General features: G+C 44.2%; 1 protein-coding gene across 1 annotated transcript in view; it reads right to left on the bottom strand.

Annotated features, from left to right (window-relative positions):
* Positions 1-23,917, bottom strand: part of ADGRB1 (adhesion G protein-coupled receptor B1) — a gene marked incomplete at its 5' end in the record, with an annotated part of 265,769 nt that overhangs the window by 36,513 nt on the left and 205,339 nt on the right. The window contains 4 exons of the mRNA XM_081323014.1: positions 4,022-4,107; positions 7,814-7,880; positions 8,081-8,150; positions 15,812-15,962. Of these exons, the coding sequence (XP_081179140.1) occupies positions 4,022-4,107; positions 7,814-7,880; positions 8,081-8,150; positions 15,812-15,962 (374 nt within the window). The remainder of the gene's footprint in view (positions 1-4,021; positions 4,108-7,813; positions 7,881-8,080; positions 8,151-15,811; positions 15,963-23,917) is intronic.

Here is a 23,917-nt window from a genome sequence, read left to right as displayed (position 1 = left end):
GAGAGGTTGCTGAGGGGGTTGGAGAGCTTGCGGATGAGAGCCCTCAGCCAGGCCCCTCCCACCTGGTCACGACGCAGACCCAGCTGTGTGAGCCTAACAGCGTGGATGAAGATGACCCACAGCTGGCCCTGTTCAAGGATGCCCGACGCAGGAGGCAGTCAATCAGGAGTAAACAGAGGAAGGCAATGGGGCACCTCGGAAGGAGGCAGAGAGAAGCCACGCCCTGAACTGTTTAAAAGGGGAATACGTGGGAGGGCTGGTTTGCTGAAGGCAACCGCTTGAATAGCTCCTGTTTCATGGTTCGTGTCTTGTTCTGTTTGCTTTTGTATCCATAAATTTGGCAGGCTTAGTTCCAGCCTCTTGCCTTCTTGTAAAAGGGGTTGTCCCTGCCTTTTCTGCAGGGCCGGTAGCAGGCTGGTACAGAACAGTTCCTGTTGCTCTCGTCTCCCCGTTTCATAGGAAGGGATTTGCACCTTTATATTAAGATGGCGGCATGGGTGCGTTGCAGAGGCTGCAACAGCGTTCCGAGAAACATGGAATCTACCTGACCTAAGTAGCACCAGTGATTCACTGAATCACGTTCCAAAGAAGCTTTCCAGATTTTGAGTTGATTCCAGGGAAGAAGCCTCTGGTGGCTTGGTTGACCTCGGGAAGTTCTGAAGATGCATTTTCATGCTTTAAAGGAGGGGTCTTCAAGCTTGGCCCATTAATGACTTGTGGACTTCAACTCCCAGAATTCCTCAGCTGAGGAATTCTGGGAGTTGAAGTCCACAAGTCATAAAAAGGGCCAAGTCTGAAGACCTCTGCGCTAGACGCACCCGAGGACTCTTGAAGCAGAACTTATTTTCTCACACAACAGCAACTTATAGGCTCCACACACCCACAGCCCACCATGTTTTCACCATGGTCCACTCTCTGTAACAGAAAGAATAAGTGAATCCATCCCTGTTATGAAGAAAATATAATCTCCCCCCCTTTTTTTCCTCTCAAATGGTGATGTGATGGAAGGAGTTGGGTCTCAACCCACAAAACTTCTCTTTAACATTTTCAACACATGCTTACTCTACTGCAGGGGGTCTTCAAACTTGGCCCTTTTATGACTTGTGGACTTCAATTCCCAGAATTCCTCAGCCAGCGTGCCTAGCTGAGGAATTCTGGGAGTTGAAGTCCGCAAGTCATAAAAAGGGCCAACTTTGAAGACCTCTGCGCTGGACGCACCCGAGGACTCTTGAAGCAGTTCCGTTGGGATGTTTTTGATCAACCCCTCCCCCACCCCAAAGCCCAGATTTGATGCCTAGCGACGACTAAGGAATGTCAAACCTTGTAACAGGTTATGACAAGGGCCTCAGTTTGAATGGCGATTGTGTCAAAAAAGCAATGCAACGTTGTTGTTTTCTAATGTGCATAACACAAGTTCGGTATCTACAAATGTCTGATAACCAAGCCTAGGTTTATTTCCAAATTGCTCTGGTATGTTAGAACAGGGCTTTTCAACCAGTGGTACAGGTACCACCTGTGGTACATTGGCACCTGGAAGGCGGTACACGGCCATCCTAGAAAAGTGGTACCCGGGGAGGGGAATGAGCTGAACCGGTGGCAGCACCGCACAAGCCTGAGCGAGAGACGGCTGAAGCTGCAGGGCTGTCAGGGCTCAGCGGAAGCAGCAGGCTCAGCGTCAGGATCCAGCTGGAGCTCGGCACTAATCCTGGCGCTTCTGCTGAGCCCAGAAGAAGCGCCAATCAGCTGGAATGTTCCAGCATCTCCAGGGTCTTGTGATTTACATTCAGAGGCTTGGCAAGTGATTCATATTTATGACGGTCAGAGTGTCCCAGGGTCATGTGAAGTGACCAAAACCTGCTGCAATCACCCAGCAGATGGGGAATAAAAACCAAACACCCCCACCCCACCCCCGCTGCCAATCCTCAACAGAAATGCTCACAACCATGAAAACCTTGGACAGGAGGAAGAATGCCACCAGGTGGGCAGGCAGGCGTCTTGCTCGGCTGTGGCTTGGGGGGGCACTTTTTTCAGTGCCATTGTAACTTCGAACAGTCACAAAGCGAACTGTTGTAAGTCGAGGACTACCTGTACTGCATCACTTTTTTCCTTTTTTGGGGAGGGGGGGCCATCAAGGTTTTGACACCTTGCTAGGCGACTGGTGGTACTCGGATGTTGTCATATCCTAAAAGTGGTACAATGGGTGAAAAGGCTGAAAAGCCCTGTGTTAGAAGACTTCCCAGTTCGACTGGTGGCCGATCTCCCTGTGATGTCTAAGAACACAAGCCAAGCATTCCTCAGAAACGAGGCTGAACGTAGATTCTTTGTCTATTTCCTCTAAATAGAGCCTTGGTGGAGCAGTGGGCTAATGCCTCCTTAAGTAACACCAGCTGCCTGCAATTAGTGCAGGTTCGCATCCCACCAGGCTCAAGGTTGACTCAGCCTTCCATCCTTCCGAGGTAGGTAAAATGAGGACCCAGATTGTTGGGGGCAATTAAGCTGACTGTCGGGCCTGGCATGCCCGACATTCAGTGGGGCCGCGGAGCGACCCGCCAGGCCCCGAAACCTACCGCCGGCGCCCGCGGTTTCCCGGACAGAGTACGGCCGTCACAACACCCCGGCAACCGCCCGCCGAACACCCGGGGGGGGCACGCAGCGTCCTACCGGCCTCCGGGGATCCCCGCCGGCCTCTTTGCCTCTCCAACATGCTGCCGGGCTCCGGAAACGGCCGCCCACGCCCACGCCGTCCCGACGATCCTGGGTGGGGAGAAGCTGAGGAGACAGCGCAGCGACGACCCGCCTGTCAGCTGGAGAGGCCGCGGGCCAACCTGCCGGCTCCCGGAAGCAGCCTACGAACCGGGAATGAGTGCGGCCGCCGAGTGCGGCCACGGAGCATTCTATCGGCCTCCAGGGCCTGGGGGAAAGGGTGGGGATGCCGACACAGCCCAGCAGCCTCCGGGACCAACCAGGAGGCCGGGGAGCGGCCGTACGGTGGAGCGACTGGTGGTTGCCTAGTGCCCGAGCGGCAGCACAAGGACGGGCGCCAGGATGGCTTAGGGAGTGACGGAGACTACCAGTGGGTCAGGGAGGGGTTCAGGACACATCTCGCGGCGGTCTGGGGAGCTGAGGGGGAAGATGGAAATATGCGAAGCTCTGGAGGAAGGGAGGGAGGTTTGGGCTGGGGGGTGGCTTACTAGCTGCAATGGTGGTGGGACGGGAGCCAAAAGGTGGGAACTATGGGAGGCGGTAGTTAAGTAGGGTGTGGGCGTGGTGGAGCAATTTAGGGTGTGGTGGTGGGTGTCGGCTTTGCCGGCTACTTAACAGCGTTGATTGTGCTGTGGAATCAACGCTGACTTCATTTGTCTTCGAGCAACTGTTTTGTGAGGAAAATAAACGTGGCTCAGGAGAACCAGCTCCCGTTCCGGATTCATTCTTTTGGTGACTCGTCGGACGAGGGGCTGAAACTGACTTTGTAATAATGCCGCTTGGGGGGTGTGTGAAAGCCCTAATAAGCAGGCATATACATAGAATGAAGGCTACTGCTAAGCTTGTAAGCCGCCCTGAGTCTTCGGAGAAGGGCGGGATATAAATGGAATTAAAATAAAAAAATAAATAAAAAATAAATAGAGAAATGGAAGGATATCATTTTCCTTCCCTTTACATGTGGGCGACTCATCGTAATATCTTCATCCAGAAGACACGTCATTGTCCCTGTCTCGTGGTCTCGATGCTCAGTGCAACTGAAGAGGTGTCCGTTGCATTGATGCCTAGTTAAAATAAATCACACTGGTCGTGTCACTCCATGCTCTTTCCATGCTACAAGTCAGAAGAAGATGCTCAGAGGGCTGGTTGAAGCTTTTTTTTCTTTTTTCTCTCCCCAAACCCACCATATATATATTTTTTTTCTTGGCATAATATTCCTGCCTGGTTATCGAGAGTGACTTTGCAAAACATCTACATGATAAGATAGATATAGAGAGAGATTGCTCGCATTTCTTAGAGGAAGGATGATTAGGACGCCTACCCTGCCCGTTCCTTGAGTTTCTTATCTGTTATTCCATCTTTGGATACAAGTTTGTTAAACACCAGTATGCCAATAACCATGTTTACCTGTTGGAAGAGAAACAACAGAAAAGTTGACTTGGACACCTGATCAGGTTTGACGCACCCATTAAAGCCGGCGGTTCTTCAAACCTGGCCCTTGGATGACTTGTGGACTTCAACTCCCAGAATTCCTCAGCCAGGCAGGCCTGCCTGGCTGAGGAATTCTGGGAGTTGAAGTCCACAAGACATCCAAGGGCCAGGTTTGAAGACCCCTGCGTTAAAGTTCTCCAGATCTTCCCCATCTGCTAGCCTAGCTCTGCTGGAGAAGACAGCTTGAGTCCCAGCCGGGTTTTTAGCAAGGTCAACTGTCCTGAGCCATTTTTGAATCTCAGCATCGTTTCGTGCGATGAATGTTTGGGGGTCTGAGACAGCAAACGTTGGAGGCCAACCATTTTTTCCCCAGGAGGGTTCCAAAGAACACAAATTGGTAGATAAACTGTGTGTGTATTTGTGCGTGGTGTATTTCTTTGGATAAAGAGAGGCCTTTTGCATCTGGCTAACTTCACTCTGTCCTAGAACAGGGATGTCCAAGCTTTGCAACTTTCAAGACTTGTGGACTTCAACTTGTGGACAGCCACTTGTCTGAAATGGTATACGTTCTCCTGCTTGAGCAGGGGGCTGGAGTAGAAGACCTCCAAGGCCCCTTCCAGATTCTATTCCACTCCACTCCACTCCACTCCACTCCACTCCACTCCACTCCACTCCACTCCACTCCACTCCACTCCACTCCACTCCACTCCATTCCATTCCATTCCATTCCATTCCATTCCATTCCATTCCATTCCATTCCATTCTATTCTATTCTATTCTATTCTATTCTATTCTATTCTATTCTATTCTATTCTATTCTATTCTATTCTATTCTATTCTATTCTATTCTATTCTATTCTATTCCATATTTTCTATTCTATTCCATTCCATTCCATTCCATTCCATTCCATTCCATTCTATTCTATTCTATTCTATTCTATTCTATTCTATTCTATTCTATTCTATTCTATTCTATTCTATTCTATTCTATTCTATTCTATTCTATTCTATTCTATTCTATTCTATTCCATATTTTCTATTCTATTCTATTCTATTCTATTCTATTCTATTCTATTCTATTCTATTCTATTCTATTCTATTCTATTCTATTCTATTCTATTCTATTCTATTCTATTCTATTCTATTCTATTCTATTCCATATTCTGTTCTGTTCTGTTCTGTTCTGTTCTATTCTATTCTATTCTACTCTACTCTACTCTACTCTACTCTACTCTATTCTATTCCATATTTTCTATTCTATTCTATTCTATTCTATTCTGTTCTGTTCTGTTCTGTTCTGTTCTGTTCTGTTCTGTTCTGTTCTGTTCTGTTCCGTTCCGTTCCGTTCCGTTCCGTTCCATGCCATGCCATGCCATGCCATGCCATGCCATGCCTTGCCATGCCATGCCATTCCATTCCATTCCATTCCATTCCATTCCATTCCATTCCATTCCATTCTATTCTATTCTATTCTATTCTATTCTATTCTATTCTATTCTATTCTATTCTATTCTATTCTATTCTATTCTATTCTATTCTATTCTATTCTATTCTATTCTATTCCAGAATTCCCCAGCCAGTCAATATGCAGATTATAACCAGTGGTGGGATTCAAATAGGTGAACAACCAGGTCTCTGTCTGCATGCCATTTCTGGAAGTCCATTCTGGGCCTGTGCTACAAAAAAATTAGCTACCGGTTCTGCTGAAGTGGTGCGAAATGGCTGAATCCCACCACTGGACCCAAAATCTGGGTGCTTATTTTACCGACCTCGGTAGGATGGAAGGCTGAATCAACTTTTGAGCCCGTCAGGATCGAACTCCTGGCACCGAGCAGTTGAGTTAGCCTGCAATACTGCATTCTAACCACTGCACCACCATATGCATGGTTTAATTTTGATCTTGGTTAGTTTAGGCTGCAATGGCAGCCTGTTTGAGTATTTTAGGTTATCGGGACTCATGCTAAAATCCAGAAAACCGGTTAATTTACTAATATGAACAAGCTATACTTGTTGATAATCTGCATATTGGCTGGCTGGGGTATTCTGGGAGTTGAAGTCCACAAGCCTTCGAATTGCCACACCCCTGTCCTAGAAAGAGCCACTGAAAGCTCAGAAGAAGTCCCCAGAGACCCAGATAGCTTTTATTTACATTTATTTTACTAGCGGTAGGAGAGCTGAAACCCTCCCAGCTTGGCCTGATTGTAGCTTCACATAGGTGTTGGACCCATGACCAAAGTCTACCCAGGGAAATAAAATTGCAGCCAATTTCTTCCTTTGCTGTCCAGGGAAATAATATAGCCATTTTACACCCCTTGCTTAATTTTTTCAACTGATGCTTCTCTGGCTTCAGCAGTTAAAAGGTATATTGCCACCGACCCTGGAGGCTCTGCTTAATTAACATAAGCCATAGCCTTTAGGACCGTTAGCTTCTGCCATTCCTTTAAAGGGATAAATTGTCCCGGTTTTATTTAGTTTTATGTAAAACGATGGGGCGTTTCAATTCGGAATACGGAAAAATCACGGTCGGCGATGTCTGTGGCTCCCTTCAACCATCTTTGTTTTAAATAAATAAATAAATTAGCTCCCTGTTGCTAACCCTTGGCATTAAGTTAGAGATAGGCTACAATTTGTGGTTGCAAAGGGAGAGGCTTAATGACAAATATCTTGATTACCCCCCCCCCAAAAAAAAACATGTATCCATCAGCCACACTGTTCTAAATTCTAAAAAAAATATCCCATCAATAAAAGTTTATTTCTTCTCATCATGGGGATTGCTGAGATTTAAAAAGTTTTCACTGCTGATGAGTGAATTCAGATAACAGATTGACAGAGTTGGAAGGGGCCATGGAGGTCTTCTAGTCCAACCCTCTGCTCAAGCAGGAAACCCTATATGCCATTTTAGACGAACGGCTGTCCAATCTCTTCTTAAAAAAAGCTCCAGTGTTGGAGAACCCTCAGACCGGCCCTATGGGTTTTAAAACTGACCACAGAAAAACGGAGCTGGAAGGGACCTTGAAGGTCTTCTAGTCCAGCCCCCTGCTCATGCAGGAGAACCTATACCATTTCAGACAAATGGCTGTCCAGTCTCTTCTTAAAAACCTCCAGTGATGGAGCATCCAGAATTTCTGAAGGCCAGCCGTTCCACTGGTTAATTGAATCTCATTGTCAGGAATTTTCTCCTTAATTCTAGGTTAGATCTCTCCTTGATAGGTTTCCATCCATTTCTTTGCCTCTTCTCAGGTGCCTTGGAGAATAGGTTGACCCCCTCTTCTCTGTGAAAACTCTTCAGATATTGGAACCCAACTATCATGTCATCCCTAGTCCTTCTCTTTCTTAGAGTAGACGTTCCCACTTCCTGCAACCTTTCACCATATGGTTTAGCCTCCAGCCCCCTAATCATCTTCTCTGCTCTCTCTCTGTTCTTCAACACCCACCCACCCCCAAATAAAACACAACAATCCAACTTTTCCTACAAATTTACCCATGAATTTGGCATTTTCCCTTCGGAATTAACCCATATTTTTTTTTAAAAAAGGGCCTTAGTTTAAGGACTTCTGCATTCCATTGGGGCTTAGTTCATCTTGAGAGCAAAGATCCTAGGTAGAACATAGGCTTTGTAAGGTCTTCAAGCAGGACAGTAGAGGGGGAATATTTAGAAGTGGGGGGGGGCGGAATCATATACCAAAACCACAGCAGCGGCCGGTCCCACGAAGGCGTAGAGTAGACCACCCTCCAAAGACAGCCAGCAGCTAGGCAAGGAAGAAGAGAAGAGAATTTAGTGCAGGCAAAGAAAAATGGTGGCACTCAGAGTTTTTCCTCCTCAGATGCAACGTGGAGAAAACTGGCTAGGGGTTAAACGATTATTCCTCAATGACAAGGCTACCTGATATCAAATCTGAATTGCTCCTATTTCTGGACAGAAAAGGGAAAGGAGGAATTGCTTACTCACTAGTTCCCGGTGCCATAGCCCTTGGCTTTAGTAAACCCCACAGAGATAGCAACCACCAAGGCAGGGAGACCTAGAGAGAATCAGTTAAAATGCAGTGAGACACAATTTTTTTTAAAAAAAAATAGTTGCACCAAGATTTATTAAAGCAAAAACAAAAATTGCCTTGAGGAACAAGAGTTTCTCCCTCCTGTCTCGTCTTCTAAATCCATTTTGCCCCTTCTTAGTATGGAGAAGAGAAGAGAAGAGAAGAGAAGAGAAGAGAAGAGAAGAGAAGAGAAGAGAAGAGAAGAGAAGAGAAAATATGGAATGGAATGGAATGGAATGGAATGGAATGGAATAGAATAGAATAGAATAGAATAGAATAGAATAGAATAGAATAGAATAGAATAGAATAGAATAGAATAGAATAGAATAGAATATAGAAAAGCAATAGAATAGAACAGAATAGAATAGAACAGAATAGAATAGAATAGAATAGAATAGAATAGAAAATATGGAATATGGAATAGAATAGAATAGAATAGAATAGAATAGAATAGAATAGAATAGAATAGAATAGAATAGAATAGAATAGAATAGAATAGAAAATATGGAATATGGAATAGAATAGAATAGAATAGAATAGAATAGAATAGAATAGAATAGAATAGAATAGAATAGAATAGAATAGAATAGAATAGAATAGAATAGAATAGAATAGAATAGAAAATATGGAATATGGAATAGAATAGAATAGAATAGAATAGAATAGAATAGAATAGAATAGAATAGAATAGAATAGAATAGAATAGAATAGAATAGAATAGAAAATATGGAATATGGAATATGGAATAGAATAGAATAGAATAGAATAGAATAGAATAGAATAGAATAGAATAGAATAGAATAGAATAGAATAGAATAGAATAGAATAGAATAGAATAGAATAGAATAGAATAGAAAATATGGAATGGAATAGAATAGAATAGAATAGAATAGAATAGAATAGAATAGAATAGAATAGAATAGAATAGAATAGAATAGAATAGAATAGAATAGAATAGAATAGAATAGAATAGAATAGAATAGAAAATATGGAATATGGAATATGGAATAGAATAGAATAGAATAGAATAGAATAGAATAGAATAGAATAGAATAGAATAGAATAGAATAGAATAGAATAGAATAGAATAGAATAGAAAATATGGAATGGAATATGGTATGGTATGTTATGGAATGGAATATGGAAGGGACCCTGGAGGTCTTCTAGTCCAGCCCCCTGCTCAAGGAGGCCCTACACCATCTCAGACAGGTGATTGTCCAGTTCTTCTTGAAAAATTTCCAGTGATGGAGCGCCCATGATTTCTAGCCTAGTTTTATTTAGAATTATTTAGAATCAGGTTCTGCGGCTCTAAGAATTGCCATTTTTCCTGTCTGATCTCTTTACTTTCTTCCTAGCCAAAGCCCAGCTCTTTATCAGCATGTCGTTCAATGAGACTTTAAATAAAAGCATCTTGGCCCGAGGCGAATTAACTGCCTCTAGGTGAATCTGGCAGCTGTCTTCCTGGCTGAGCTCTGAAGGATATTAAATGACAATTAAGCCAGGATTACATGAGGTAAGACCGAGAGTAAATAAATTACAATCCTTTCATTCAATACAGCCAGGCAACGGTAAACAGTGAGAGTCTCCAGAGAGGGAAAACGTTGATTTGGCTGGGTTCTCCCTTAGACCAAGCAGAACGTGTGGAAATCCGTTGCGATGGTTCCGCTTCACCCCGCAGGTGGAAAGGATTTTCCCATTTTTGTCAAAACATTCTCCTCAAACCATAACAATCATCAGCAACACAAACTGTCGTATCCTTTCATACATCCCGGAGAGTGTAACAGAATAACAGAGTTGTAAGGGACCTTGGAAATCTTCTGGTCCAACCCCATGCTCAGGCAGGCAGGAGACCTTTTGCCCAGTGGTGGGATTCAAATATGGGAACAACCGGTTCTCTGTGTGGATGTCACTTCTGGAAGTCCACTCTGGGCCTGGGCAACAAAAAAATTACCGTATTTTCCGGCGTATAAGACGACTGGGCGTATAAGACAACCCCCCCCAACTTTTGAGATAATTTTGATGGGTTAAAAAGTCGTCTTATATGCCGGAAAATACAGTAGCTACCGAACTGGTGCAAACTGGCTGAGTCCCACCACTGCCTCTACTATCCCAGTCAAATGGCTGTCCAATCTCTTCTTGAAAACCTCCAGGGTTGGAGCATTCACAACTTCTGGTGGCTAGCTGTTCCTTAGTTCCAGGTTGCTTCTCTCCTTGTTTAGTGTCCATCCGTTGCTTCTTCTCCTGATTTCAACTGCTTTGGAGAAGGGGTTGACCTCCCCCATCTTCTTTTTGACACCCCTCGGATACTGGAGGACTGCTGTATGTTCCCTTTTTAGGAGGGCAAGTCACCAACTCGGTTCACGTTTGCACAAACTGCTTGAAACCTCACCAGCTCTTCAAACCTCATACGGAAAGAACGAATCCTCCCTGGTGGTTTTGCGACGGAATATCAACATCTTATAAAATCTCGCAGGAGAATAAGGCAACATCCCCGGATCTTGTGAAGTTTGCCTAAGGTCTCCAGAGATCTTCTCCAAAAACGCTCAATGCCCCGAAGATTTGGACCAGTGTACATTTTTAATATTCATATATGAAGACACAGATAACTCTCGATTTACGGGCGCAACTGAGCCCCAAACTTTTCTCGATAAGCGAGACTGTTGGTAAGTGAATTCTGCCCCATTTTACGATCTCTCTCGCCACCATTGTTAAATGGATCACTGCAGTTGTTAAGGAGGTGACCCAGCTGTTAAGTGAATCTGGCTTTCCCGTTGATTTTGCTTGTCGGAAAGTCACAAAAACAGGTCACATGACTCCGGGGACAGTGCAACTGTGTGACAGTTGTCAAGCATGTGAATTGTCTTCACATTAAATGTAGTGATGCTGCAATGGTCATAAGTGTGAAACATGGTCATAGGTCACTTTTTCCCATGTCTTGTGATTCAGGGTCAGCCTGTGGGTTCGGCAGTTGGGTCGGACGACTCAGAGGAGGAGGAGGAGGGGGGTGTTGAAGAGCTTGCTGAGGGGGTTGGACAGCTTGATGAGAGCCCTCAGCCAGGCCCCTCTCACCTGGTCATGACGCAGACCCAGCTGTGTGAGCCTGACAGCGTGGATGAAGATGACCCACAGCTGGCCCTGTTCAAGGACGCCCGACGCAGGAGGCAGTCAATCAGGAGTAAACAGAGGAAGGCAATGGGGCTCCTCGGAAGGAGGCAGAGAGAAGCCACGTCCTGAACTGTATATAAAGGGGAATGCGTGGGAGGGCTGGTTTGCTGAAGGCAACCGCTTGAAAAGCTCCTGTTTCTTGGTTTGTGTCTTGTTCTATTTGTTTTTGTATCAATAAATTTGGCAGGCTTAGTTCCAGCCTCTTGCCTTCTTGTAAAAGGGGTTGTCCCTGCCTTTTCTGCAGGGCCAGTAGCAGGCTGGTACAGAACACCATGACGCTGTAACTTCGAACAGTCACTAAATGAATAGTTTAAGTTGAGGACTATCTGAATTGAGGGAATATAGGAGCTGCTTGGAAGGAGTAACATCTGAATAATTTAGAAAAAAGCTTGGCCAAGTGGATCTATGGCCTTTTTGTTGAACTGAAACCATACTCCTGTTTTAGTTAGATAAACAATAATTGGGAAATAATGCTTGTTTAAGAGCTGGAATCCTGAGGAAGAGATGTGGTCTCGTTGATTGGCCCAAAGTCACTCAACCATCCTACATGCCTAAGCTGGGACTAGAACTCAAGATCTCTCACTTTGTAATAATAATAATAATAATAATAATAATAATAATAATAATAATAATAATAATAATAATAATAATAATAATAATAATAATAATAATAATAATAATAATAATAATAATAATAATAATAATAATTTTATTTGTATACCGCCCTTCTCCCGAAGGACTCAGGGCGGTGAACAGGGCAATACATGTTAAAAGACAAGAATACAAAAATTAAAAGAGATTAAACAAGATGCCCAAAAACTATAACAATAAGTTAAAATACATAAAAAGCAATAAAACCCAAACCCATCCCCCATCAGGATAGGCCGGCTTGTTCGAACAGGTAGGTCTTTAGATCGCGCCAGAAGGAGCGAAGGTCGGGCGCCATCCGGAGCTCAACCGGAAGACGGTTCCATAAATCCGGCGCGCCCACAGAGAACGCCCTCCCCCTGGGGGCCACCAGACGACATCCTCTGACCGGTGGCACCCTGAGGAGGCCCTCTCTGTGGGAGCGTACTGGGCGGAGGGAAGTTGATGCCGGCCGCAGGTGCTCCCTGAGGTATTCCGGACCCATGCCATGTAGGGCTTTCTAGGTCATTACCAGCACCTTGAATCTCACACGGAAGACAACTGGAAGACAACTTGTAGCCTGGTGCAGTGTCCCGGAATCATGTGATCCCCTTTTGCAACCTTCTGACAAGCAAAGTCAGTGTGGAAGCCAGATTCACTTAACAACCATGTTACTAAATTAATAATAGCAGTGACTGTAGCGAGAAAAATCGTAAAATAGGGCAAAATTCCTTGAACAACTGTCTCGCTTAGCAACAGAAATGTTGGACTCAGTTGTGGCCGTAGGTTCGAGGACTACCTATAACATAGGTCTACCAATCCAGCCACTCCAAGGTTGTGGATGATCATTGTTTAATTGCAGATGGCCCCGTAATTTACCAGCATCAACCATGAGATGTTGGTCACCAGTCCTTGGATCCAGAAGAGAAGAACAAGACCAAATTGCTACTTTCCTTTGCTCCATTTGTTTCTGGCTGTATCTCTCCGTATCACAACACTCCACATCCACTCTCCCCATCAGGTCTAAAAAGAGGGCATCTTACTATTGACAAGAGTCTTCCTCAAGATGCAATGGGACAACTGGTCCCAGCTGACTTTCTCCAGCTGACTCAGCCCGGCTGACTCACTGCAGTCAACTCACTGCGGGACAACTCCCGGTGGGCAGTGGTGGGATTTAAATAGGTGAACAACCGGTTCTCCGTGTGGATGCCGCTTCCGGAAGTCCATTCTGGGCCTGGGCATCAAAAAAAATTAGCTACCGGTTCTGACGAACTGGTGCGAACTGGCTGAATCCCACCACTACCCGTTGGACAATACAATGCGGGATAGCTCAAGAGAGGGACAAGTGATTTTGCAGCAGCCTTTGTCTTTTTGGTTTCAACCTTCTCAAGTTAGAAGTCCTCGAAATGAGAAGATCACTTGTCCCTCTCCTGACTTATCCTGTGTTGAATTGTCCCACAGTGAGTTGACCGCAGTGAGCTGTCCTGTGGTGAGTTGGCTGTGCTGAGTCAGCCATGGCGAGTTATCCTAGACCAGGGGGTTCTTCCAACTTGGCCCTTTTACGACTTGTGGACTTCAACTCCCAGAATTCCTCAGCCAGTGTGCCTGGCTGAGGAATTCTGGGAGTTGAAGTCCACAAGTCGTAAAAGGGCCAAGTTGGAAGACCCCCTGTTCTAGACCCTCCTCAAAACCATCCTTCTCCCACTTCATCCTTCCAACTTTAACCACCACCTCCTCCTCTAAGATATCCAAATACGTATTTCTCCATATCAGTCTTATCTGAATGAAAGAATGGGAAGGTAGATGGTCAATATATATATTGGTCCACCATAAAAACATATGGGGGCTACGGTCAAGAGGAAATTCAAGTCTTATTTTCTAAGAAGGTACACCTCAAAAGAGAATGAATTGAAATCTGTCTAGAACTTCAGCTGTGCCATGGTGATCTGCTCAGTAACTGCCAATTATCAATTTTCTGGTTCCTGTTCTTAGAATTAGCTTATAGCCATGTTTATCCATCACTAAAGAGAGCCTGTGACATCCACTTAAGGGTTGATATTCTATCCCAATTAGCAATTTCTTCTCAAGGCTAAACATGTTTGTATCCAATATGTTCAAAATGTCTACAATTTTCTTCTTAGTTAAATGATTGATTCACTTATCCCTGGGCTATTTGTTTTCACTATCTCTGGCTTCCTAGCCTTCTCAAGAACAACAGAGTTTGAAGGGACCTTGGAGGTCTTCTAGGACAACCCCCCCCCCATGCTCAAGCAGGAGATCCTATATCAGGGGTGTCAATCTGCCGGCCGACGGGCCGGATGCGTCATGCGGAAGCCATGCCCATCCCATTGCTGGCAATGACAAAATCATTCCGAAACGTTGTGCGACATCACATGACATCGTGAGTTTGGCATGTCTGTCCTATATCATTCTAGGCAAATGGCTGTCTCTTCTTAAAAACTTCCAGTGTTGGAGCATTCATTGCTTCTGGAGGCAGGTTGTTCCACTGGCTAATTGTTCTCACTGTCAGAAAATTCTTTCTTAGTTCTAGATTGGTTCTCTTCTTGATTAGTTTCCATCCGTTGCTTCTTGTCCTGCCTTCAGGTGCTTTGGAGAATAGCTTGACTCCCTCTTCTTTGGGGCAGCCCCTGAGATATTGGAAGACTGCTTTCATTTAACCCCAGATCTTCTCTTCATTAGACTAGACATTCCCGCAACCGTTCCTTCTATGTTTTAGCCTCCAGTCCCCTAATCATCTTTGTTGCTTTTCTCTGCTCTCTTTCTGGAGTCTCAACATCTTTTTTGGGTCATGATGACCAAAACTGGATGCAGTATTTCAAGTGTGGCCTTACCAAGGCATTATATAGCGGGACTAACACTTCATGTGATCTTGATTCTGTCCCTCTGTTGATGCAGCCTAGAGGAAAATCAGACACTATGGCATATGCAAACATTCCAAATGGGTATTTGGTATAAGATGTTAGGAAAGATTTCCACCCAGCAAATTAATGAACCATTGACACAATATGGCAAATTTGGGATTAACTGCTTTAAAGCTTCAAGAATTGCTAATTCTTGATATTTTTGATGGCAGAGACAGCAGTAGAAGAGCAGACGGAATCGGGGGGGGGGGCAGAGTTAAGCAAGTCATTAGCCTAGAATCGTTATGTTACGTTTCAACTAACGGTCTAAGTCCAATCCTTCTTGAATTCTATTGACGCTTATCTAGCGCCAATTTAGTACAAATAGTCTTAAAACCATTCATTTAGTAACCGTTCAAAGTTACAACAGCCCTGAAAACAGGGACTTATGATCATTTTTCACACTTACGGGCATTGCAGCATCCCTAGGATTAGGTGAACAAAATTCAGATACTTGACAACTGGCTCATAGATATGATGGTCGCAGTGTCCCGAGGTCATCTGATCCCCTTTTTCAGCCTTCTGACAAGCGGAGTCAATGGGGAAAAGCCAGATTCACTTAACAACCGTGTTACTCACTTAAGAACATCAGTGATTGATTTCACAACTGTGGCAGGAAAAATTGTAAAATGGGACAAAACTCACTTAACAGATGTCTCACTTAGCAACCAAAATTTTCGGGCTCAATTCTAGTTGTAAGGCGAGGACTCTCCTGTATTGAACTTCGGTTGACCCGATTCTTGTCTATAGGCTTGAGCAACAGATCAAGAAGATCGATCAACTTAAGAATCTTCAGGATTCTTCATGCCTGGCAGAGCCTCCATTTTGCAAAGTCTAAAGCCAGCCTTAACCTTTTGATTTGCCTTTGGTACATAGGCTACATCGTGAACACAGATCGCAACTTTCACCGCCGTTTGAGCGAGGGATGCTCACCCCATCCAAGACACAGGAAACGTTTACGAATGATGCGGTTCCGTAGCCTGCCCGTCACGGCCATGTAGGATTGCCAAGCTTCTGTTAGCACCCAGCAGAAGGAGGAGAGGAAGAAAAAGTGAAGGAAAGCAGCCACCAAGGTACAGATCACCTGGAGAAGGAGAGCAAAAGGGAGGGAGGTCAGCAGAAAGAGAAGCTGGAGGAGACCAAGAGAAGAAGCAGAATAACAGAGCTGGAAGGGACCTTGGAGGCCTTCTAGTCCAACCCCCTGCTCAAGCAGGAGATCCTATGCCAGGGGCAGGCAACCTTGGCTCTTTTATGACTCGTGGACTTCAACTCCCAGAATTCCTGAGCCAGTTTCAGATGACAAAGAAGCGATACATCGCCGTAGACATCAAGAACTCTGGGTTTCTTGCACAGAGGATTCTACGGGCAGCAAATCTCCTTGTTTGTTTGTATCTTACCTTTACTATTTTGGCAAATCACCCAAGGCAACAAATATATCCACCATGCCTCCCTCCCTCTCTCCTATTTTCCCTACAACAGGTGAGGTGAGGTGAGCTGAGAGTCATTATCCCAAAGTTACCCAGCCAGCTTTTATGCCTAAAGTGAGACTAGTGAATTGTCCGAGGTCACCTAGATGGCTTTCATGCATAATGTGGGAACGGAATTCACTGTCTTCTGATGATTGCCCTAAAGTGCACCAGCTGCCTTTCATGTCTATGAAGGGACTGGAACTCTCCATCTCCTAGTTATTGGTGCAATAACACCCAGCTGGCTTTCATGCCTAAGGCAGGACTAGAAATCAGAGTCTCTTGATGATTGGCCCAAAATCACTTAGCATGCTTTCATGGCTAAGGTGGGACTAGAACTCACCATCTCTCGGTGGTTGGCCCAAAGTCACCCAGCCAACTTTCATGGCTAAGGTGGGACTAGAACTCACCGTCTCTCGGTGGTTGGCCCAAAGTCACCCAGCCAACTTTCATGGCTAAGGTGGGACTAGAACTCACCGTCTCTCGGTGGTTGGCCCAAAGTCACCCAGCCGACTTTCATGGCTAAGGTGGGACTAGAACTCACCGTCTCTCGGTGATTGGCCCAAAGTCACCTAGCCGACTTTCATGGCTAAGGTGGGACTAGAACTCACCGTCTCTCGGTGATTGGCCCAAAGTCACCCAGCCGACTTTCATGGCTAAGATGGGACTAGAACTCACCGTCTCTCGGTGATTGGCCCAAAGTCACCCAGCCGACTTTCATGGCTAAGGTGGGACTAGAACTCAGCGTCTCTCGGTGATTGGCCCAAAGTCACCCAGCCGACTTTCATGGCTAAGGTGGGACTAGAACTCAGCGTCTCTCGGTGATTGGCCCAAAGTCACCCAGCCGACTTTCATGGCTAAGGTGGGACTAGAACTCACCGTCTCTCGGTGGTTGGCCCAAAGTCACCCAGCCAACTTTCATGGCTAAGGTGGGACTAGAACTCACCATCTCTCGGTGGTTGGCCCAAAGTCACCCAGCCAACTTTCATGGCTAAGGTGGGACTAGAACTCACCGTCTCTCGGTGGTTGGCCCCAAAGTCACCCACCTGGCTTTCATGCCTAAGCCGGAACTAGAACTCAAGGTGTCCCACTTTGTAGCCTGGTGCCTTAACAAAGGCTGGTTAACAAAACTGGTTTTCTATTCCTTAGGAGCCCTGTGTTTGTGACCATGGTTGGCTTGTTTTTAATGACCACCACAATCATGTGACATTTGCTGGTTCAAGGAGGACAATGTATTGGCTTTCAGAAATGGTCTACCTTCTCAACAGAAGTGGTAAGAGCCTTAACTAATTAATTAAGCTCCCTTTAACTAAGAAACCACAAATGAAACCTCTACCCTAGCATTCGCATTCTATATAAACACATTTATAGACGCCACATTTTTTTAACGTTTGACCTAAACGTTAAAGAAGATTGCCGAAGTGAAATATTCAAATCGTTTCAAGCATCTGCTCTCTCACTCTGTCGCTCGTTCGTAAAACCGTACTATTCCCCATCAAATATCTTCAATGGATTTTTTTTAATAATAAAGCTTTTCCTTAAAGTTAAAACAATTACCACAAGTGCTGGATTTTGCAATATTTACATGGTTTAAATTTGCTAAGGGTCAAGAATAAACCTCTAGGTAGGAGAAAAAATGTTCCACCTATTATTATATTTCATGAGATTTCCTAACCTATCTCACTGCTTTTGCTTCTGCTGGTGGAAGGGAAACCTTTTTTCCTGTCCTCTGAAGCAGGCAATAATGCTGCTTGACCAAACATGATTTAGTAGCTTAGAGCATGTATGGGGGAACCTCCCTACCCCACTGTGCCCCACCGAGTTTCTCATGATTGACATTAACAATATGTCTCTTTTTCTACATTCTTTTTATCTTCAAAGAGATTTGAAAATGGAAGGATGGGGGTCATTCAGAACCTGCACATAGAAAGTGCACCTTTGTTAATGGAGTTTGGGAAAAACGGAGAAGATGTGCAGGCACAGATTAACAGAAATCAGATTTATTTATTTATTTTATCCATAAAGCAGCATTATCTATAAATGTTGAATAATGAAGAGGGATTGCACTGGCCTGCGAAAAGAGGACAAGCTAGAAAGACTTTTTCTAAGATTTCTAAGATTCAGTTGATTTAGGGGAAGGAGTGGCAGAACCTGGGGGCGGAGTCAAAAGAGGAATCAGCTTAGAATCTCTATGTAGCCACAAACAAAGCCCAACATTCCTTGTATTCTGTTGACTCTTATCTCAAAGGGGCTTTTTAAAAAAGGCAACTGGACTGTTTTTTCCAGGAGGAGGAGGAGGAGGAGGAGGAGGAGGAGGAGGAGGAGGAGGAGGAGGAGGAGGAGAAGAAGAAGAAGAAGAAGAAGAAGAAGAAGAAGAAGAAGAAGAAGAAGAAGAAGAAGAAGAAGAAGAAGAAGAAGAAGAAGAAGAAAAAGAAGAAATTTTGCTAGAGGTGAGCAGGCCTCTCTTGTGCATCTTCCAGATGGTCCAGAGGCCTGGTGTGTCAATAAAAATGACATGGCACATCACCTATGACATGCATGTGATAGGTTCTCTATCTCCACCCTAGAACATCTGATTGACCACAGTAAGCTTGGACTAGGATGGGTCTTGGGTTGAACATCAGAACAGGCTTGTATTGTTCTGAGCTTACAGTCTTGTATTGCTACAGTTACATCTTTTCCCTCGATTTTATTCCTCAGTATGGACAGGTCAAGGACAGGCTACATGTTCCTCTCATTTTATTTGGGCCAATACATGGACAAGTCTCTTCTCCCCATGCTTTTGGTGGCATCTAAGCCAGTGTTAGCCGCAGATGTTACCGGATTCTGCATTTAGCAAGAGCCAGCCAGGGACTCTAGCAACTTGATCAGTGTTCCTCAACCTGACAGCCATCTAGGTGTGGAAACGTCAACTCTAAAGATGACTCAGCCCCATTGTCCTTGCTGAAAATTGTAGGAAGAGAAGCCCACACACCTACAAGTCATCAAGGCTGAGGTAAAGGCTGTTTTCCGTTGTCCTGGATTTTTAGAGTGTTCTTACGATGCGGTAATTCTCACCCTTCTTTATAATGAAGAACTTTGTAGGGAAAATAATAGAAAAACTGTTAAAAGAATTAGATAGGTGTTGTCTCCTGTCTACAACACAGTCCTTTCAGCAGCTCCAAGAGGATTCGGCAATTGTTTGCACTCTGGTTCAACTGACTCTGAAGGCACAGATAAGCCACCAAGGGGCCTGAATGGCTCTTAAAAAGAGTGCTAAAGATCAGATGACTGCAAAGAAATATCCAGTCACAACCAGCAGAAGAAGAAGCAAAGAGCCTCTGAGGCCTACAAAAAGCTATCTTGCATGAGTTTTAGAAGCTCCAGAGGCTCACAAGAGTAGGGCCTTCTCACATGACTTCCAGAAGGTCCAGAGAGCAGAGTCTGGAGGAGAGGAGAACTGGAGAGGTCTCTTTTTGTCCAGTAGGGGTGTAGGGGTGTAGGGGTGTGTGTGTGTGTGTGTGTGTGTGTGTGTTTGTGTGTTTGTGTGTGACTTGCCAGCAGACTCAAAATAGGTAAATTCTGAAGTTTTGAGATGCACGAAAGCTTTGCCATCACTGGCCTAGGACAGCGTTCTCCAATCTTTCCGGGTTGGTGGCCTGGCGTGTGGAGGGGGCGGGGAGGAATAAGGGATGGCTTTGCATGTTTTTCTGGTCAGTTGTATTTTTTAATATAGTGATAGAGAAGGACAGAGATAAGGAGATAGAGAGATAGAGATGGTAGAAATACAGATAGAGAGAGTAGAGAGAGAAAGACAGAGATGCAGAGGCAGAGATAGATAAAGAGATTGAGATAGATAGATAGATAGATAGATAGATAGATAGATAGATAGATAGATAGATAGATAGATAGATAGATAGATAGATAGACAGACAGACAGACAGACAGACAGACAGACAGACAGACAGACAGACAGACAGACAGACAGACAGATAGATAGGCAGGCAGGCAGAAAGACAGACAGAAAGACAGAAAGACAGATATATAGATAAATAGAGGCAGGGATAGAGGTAGACAAAAAAGAGAGATATGGAAATAAAGAGATAGAGAGAGAGAGAGAGAAACTGACATACAGAGAGATGACAGAAATAAAGAAATAGAGACATACGGAGATAAAGAGAGAGAGAGAGAGAGAGAGAGAGAGAGAGAGAGAGAGAGAGAGAGAGAGAGAGAGAGAGAGAGAGAGAGAGAGAGAGAGAGAGAGAGAGATGAAAAAAATTGAGATAAAGAAATATGCCACTCAAAATTATTTGAAGTTGGTGGCCTATAACTTGATTCATTGACTGATTGAATGAATGATTGATTGAATGAATGAAGCGATAACACTTTCATACTGATTTTACCCTGAAGCTGAAATTTGGCTCCTTCTTCTACATATTTTCCAGTTTTATTACATCCTTTTCACAATGGCTATTGAATTTTGTTACCCTCCTCCACGAAATTGCCTAGGTTCTCGGTCCTATGGAGAACTTTAAACACATCTGCTCACACCTCATGGGATACGTAGGTAGGGATGTTTTAGAGCGTATATCCTATCTATTCTGGCATCCCGGTTGCACATATTACAGAAATTACAAGTATCAGTTTCAAAAAAAGTTTGTCAGAATTTTTTTTCTTTAAAAAAGAATAGTAGCATTTTAAAGAACTGCAGTACAGTTTATAGGCAGACATATTCGCCTCAAATGTAGAAGCAAAATGGAATGATCTAAGTGTTCAACATTTAAAAGATGAGAAACAACGCTGGGAAATTTAATGTATCGTTATCTTTGACTGCCAGATGCTGATTAAAAAAAAAGATGTGTCATAGAGGTTCTCTTAATGAGAAAATTCTTGCATGAATTATCTGTTTTTGTGGAAGTGATGCTGAGAGGGATAGACTGACTATTCAAATTGAACACAACAGGAAAACTCTGGCTGGGTGGCAGACGTGTGAGTGTTAATTAGCTCTCTTACTAATGAACCAAGCATTTGCAATTTGTTGCTGCTAAAAATGAAATGCAAACTCATATTTTGTGAAAGGAAGGGGAATGTCCGGATCAGATTGCATATGAAATAATGCCTCCAATGTTCAGGGAGACAGTTGAAGAAACACACCAGTAATCTGGAAAATTGAATAGGAAGTTGCTGGAAACTAAATCTTATGAAGACCAGCATTTGCGTATAAGTAACATCACTGCATTGATGATGTTACCTAGTTGGGTAATGAAACGTCTGCAAGAAAACCACCAAGCCCAGAGAGGACCAGGGACCCAACAGTTCTCCTCCTCCTCCTCCTCCTCCTCCTCCTCCTCCTCCTCTTCCTCTCCACAAACCCCACTCCCTTCTAGTACTGATGATGTTACTTAGTTGGGTAATGAAATGTATGCAAGAAAATCACCAAGTCCTGAAAGGACCAGGGACCGCACAGTTCTCCTCCTCCTCCTCCTCCTCCTCCTCCTCCTCCTCCTCCTCCTCCTCCTCCTCCTCCTCCTCCTCCTCCTCCTGCTCCTCCTCCTCCTCCAAAGTGCTTGAAAAGACCCCCTGAATCTATAGACTCTGCCAACTCTATCATTTTCCCCAACTCAGTGTATATGAACTAAAGTTTACTCAAGGTCATCCGTTGCCTTCAGGATTGGCAGAAGAAGGTTGGGGGAAAAGGGCTCTGGAGAAAAGCAGATCCTTTTTTTTTCATCTAGCCCAACCCGCCCCCTGTCCAAGGCAGGGGTCCTTAAACCATCCCAGACAAGTGATTGTCCAAGCTTTCCTTGAAAGCCTCCAGTGATGGAGGCCATGCAACTCCAGGAGGCAAGCTGTTCCACTGATTTTCCACAATCAGGAAATTCGTCCTTAGTTCCAAGTTGGATCTCCGTCTGAGAAGCTTCCACCCATTTCTCCTTGTCCTGCTCTCAGGTGCCCCTCTTCCCTGTGACAGCCCATCAAGTATCAGAAGATGCTATCCTGTCTCCACAAATCCTTCTCTTTGTTAGGTAAGCATGCCTAGTTCCTTTAACTGCTCATCATACTGCTTAATCAACAAATCATCTCTGTTGCTTTTCTTTGCATTCTTCCTTGGGCCTCAGCATCTTTTATTATCATTTTATAGATAATGGAGATATTAAGACATAAAAGTGACAATACATACATACTTATATACTTACATACTTACATACATGCATACAGTACATACATAGAATATATATATATATGTTAAGTGTTTGTTAAGTATTTAGAATACCTTGCTAGGTCCCTTTATTTCTTTGTTAGCAATCCCAAAAAATTACATATATATACGTATATATGTGTGTGTGCGTGTGTGCGCGTGTATGTGCGTGTGCGTGCATGTGCGCGCGTGTGTCTCTGGGTGTCTCTGGGTGTCTCTGGGGGTGTGTGTATGTATGTATGTATGTATGTATGTATGTATGTATGTATGGTCTCTTATATGTCTTAATACCTCTTATATCTCTTCATATCTCATTATATATCTTAAAGGTAAAGGTTCCCCCGCACATGCGTGCTAGTCGTTTCCAACTCTAGGGGCCGGTGCTCATCTCCATTCTAGTCCAACCTCCCCCCCTGCTCAAGCAGGAGAACCTATACCATTTCAGACAAAGGGTTGTCCAGTCTCTTCTTCAAAACCTCCAGTTGGACCATTCACAACTTCTTAAGGTAAAGGTAAAGGTTCCCCCGCACATGCATGCTAGTCGTTTCCAACTCTAGGGGCCGGTGCTCATCTGCATTTTAAAGCCAAAAAGCCAGCGCTTGTCCGAGGACGTCTCCGTGGTCATTTGGCTGGCATGACTAGACGCCAAAGGCGCACGGAACGCTGTTACCTTCCCACCGTAGTGGTCCCTATTTTTCTACTTGCATTTTTACGTGCTTTAGAACTGCTAGGTTGGCAGAAGCTGGGCCGAGTAACAGGCGCTCACTCTGTTACGCGACACTCGGGATTTGACCCACCAAACTGCCGACCATCGGATCGACAAGCTCAGCATCCTAACCCACTGAGCCACCGCATCCCTTTATATATCTTAATTAATGCCAAATTTGGCATTTTTGTCCATCTATCAAGTTTTTCTCAAGGACCCAGTATAGAGATATCTTAATACAGTGTCTCTTATATGTCCTAATATCTCTTATATAGATGCTAAGACATGTAAGAGAAAAAACTTGCATCTATATAAATGTATTGTCTCTTGTATGTCTTAATACCTCTTATACCTCTTAATATCTTAATTAATGCCAAATTTGGCATTTTTGTCCATCCATCAAGTCTTTCTCAAGGACCCAATATAGACATATCTTAATATAGTGTCTCTTATATGTCTTAATACTGTATCTCTTATGTAGATACTAAGGCATGTAAGAGGAAAAAAAACATGCATGCATACATGCATACATATATTTGAAATCAGTAAAAATAAAAACGATGAACTCCGGGATATAAGAGAAAAATTCTTCTTTATTGCTGAGCTTTTGTCAACTGGCTGTTGACATCATCAGAGCAAGGGCTGAATGATAAGGGAGCCAGTACATACACTTGTATGGCAGTTATAAC

Source organism: Vipera berus (assembly GCF_964194415.1).
Source record: "Vipera berus genome assembly, chromosome: 3".
NCBI lineage: Eukaryota > Metazoa > Chordata > Lepidosauria > Squamata > Viperidae > Vipera > Vipera berus.
Note: the sequence above shows the minus strand (reverse complement) of the source record. Positions and strands in the feature narration are given on the sequence as shown.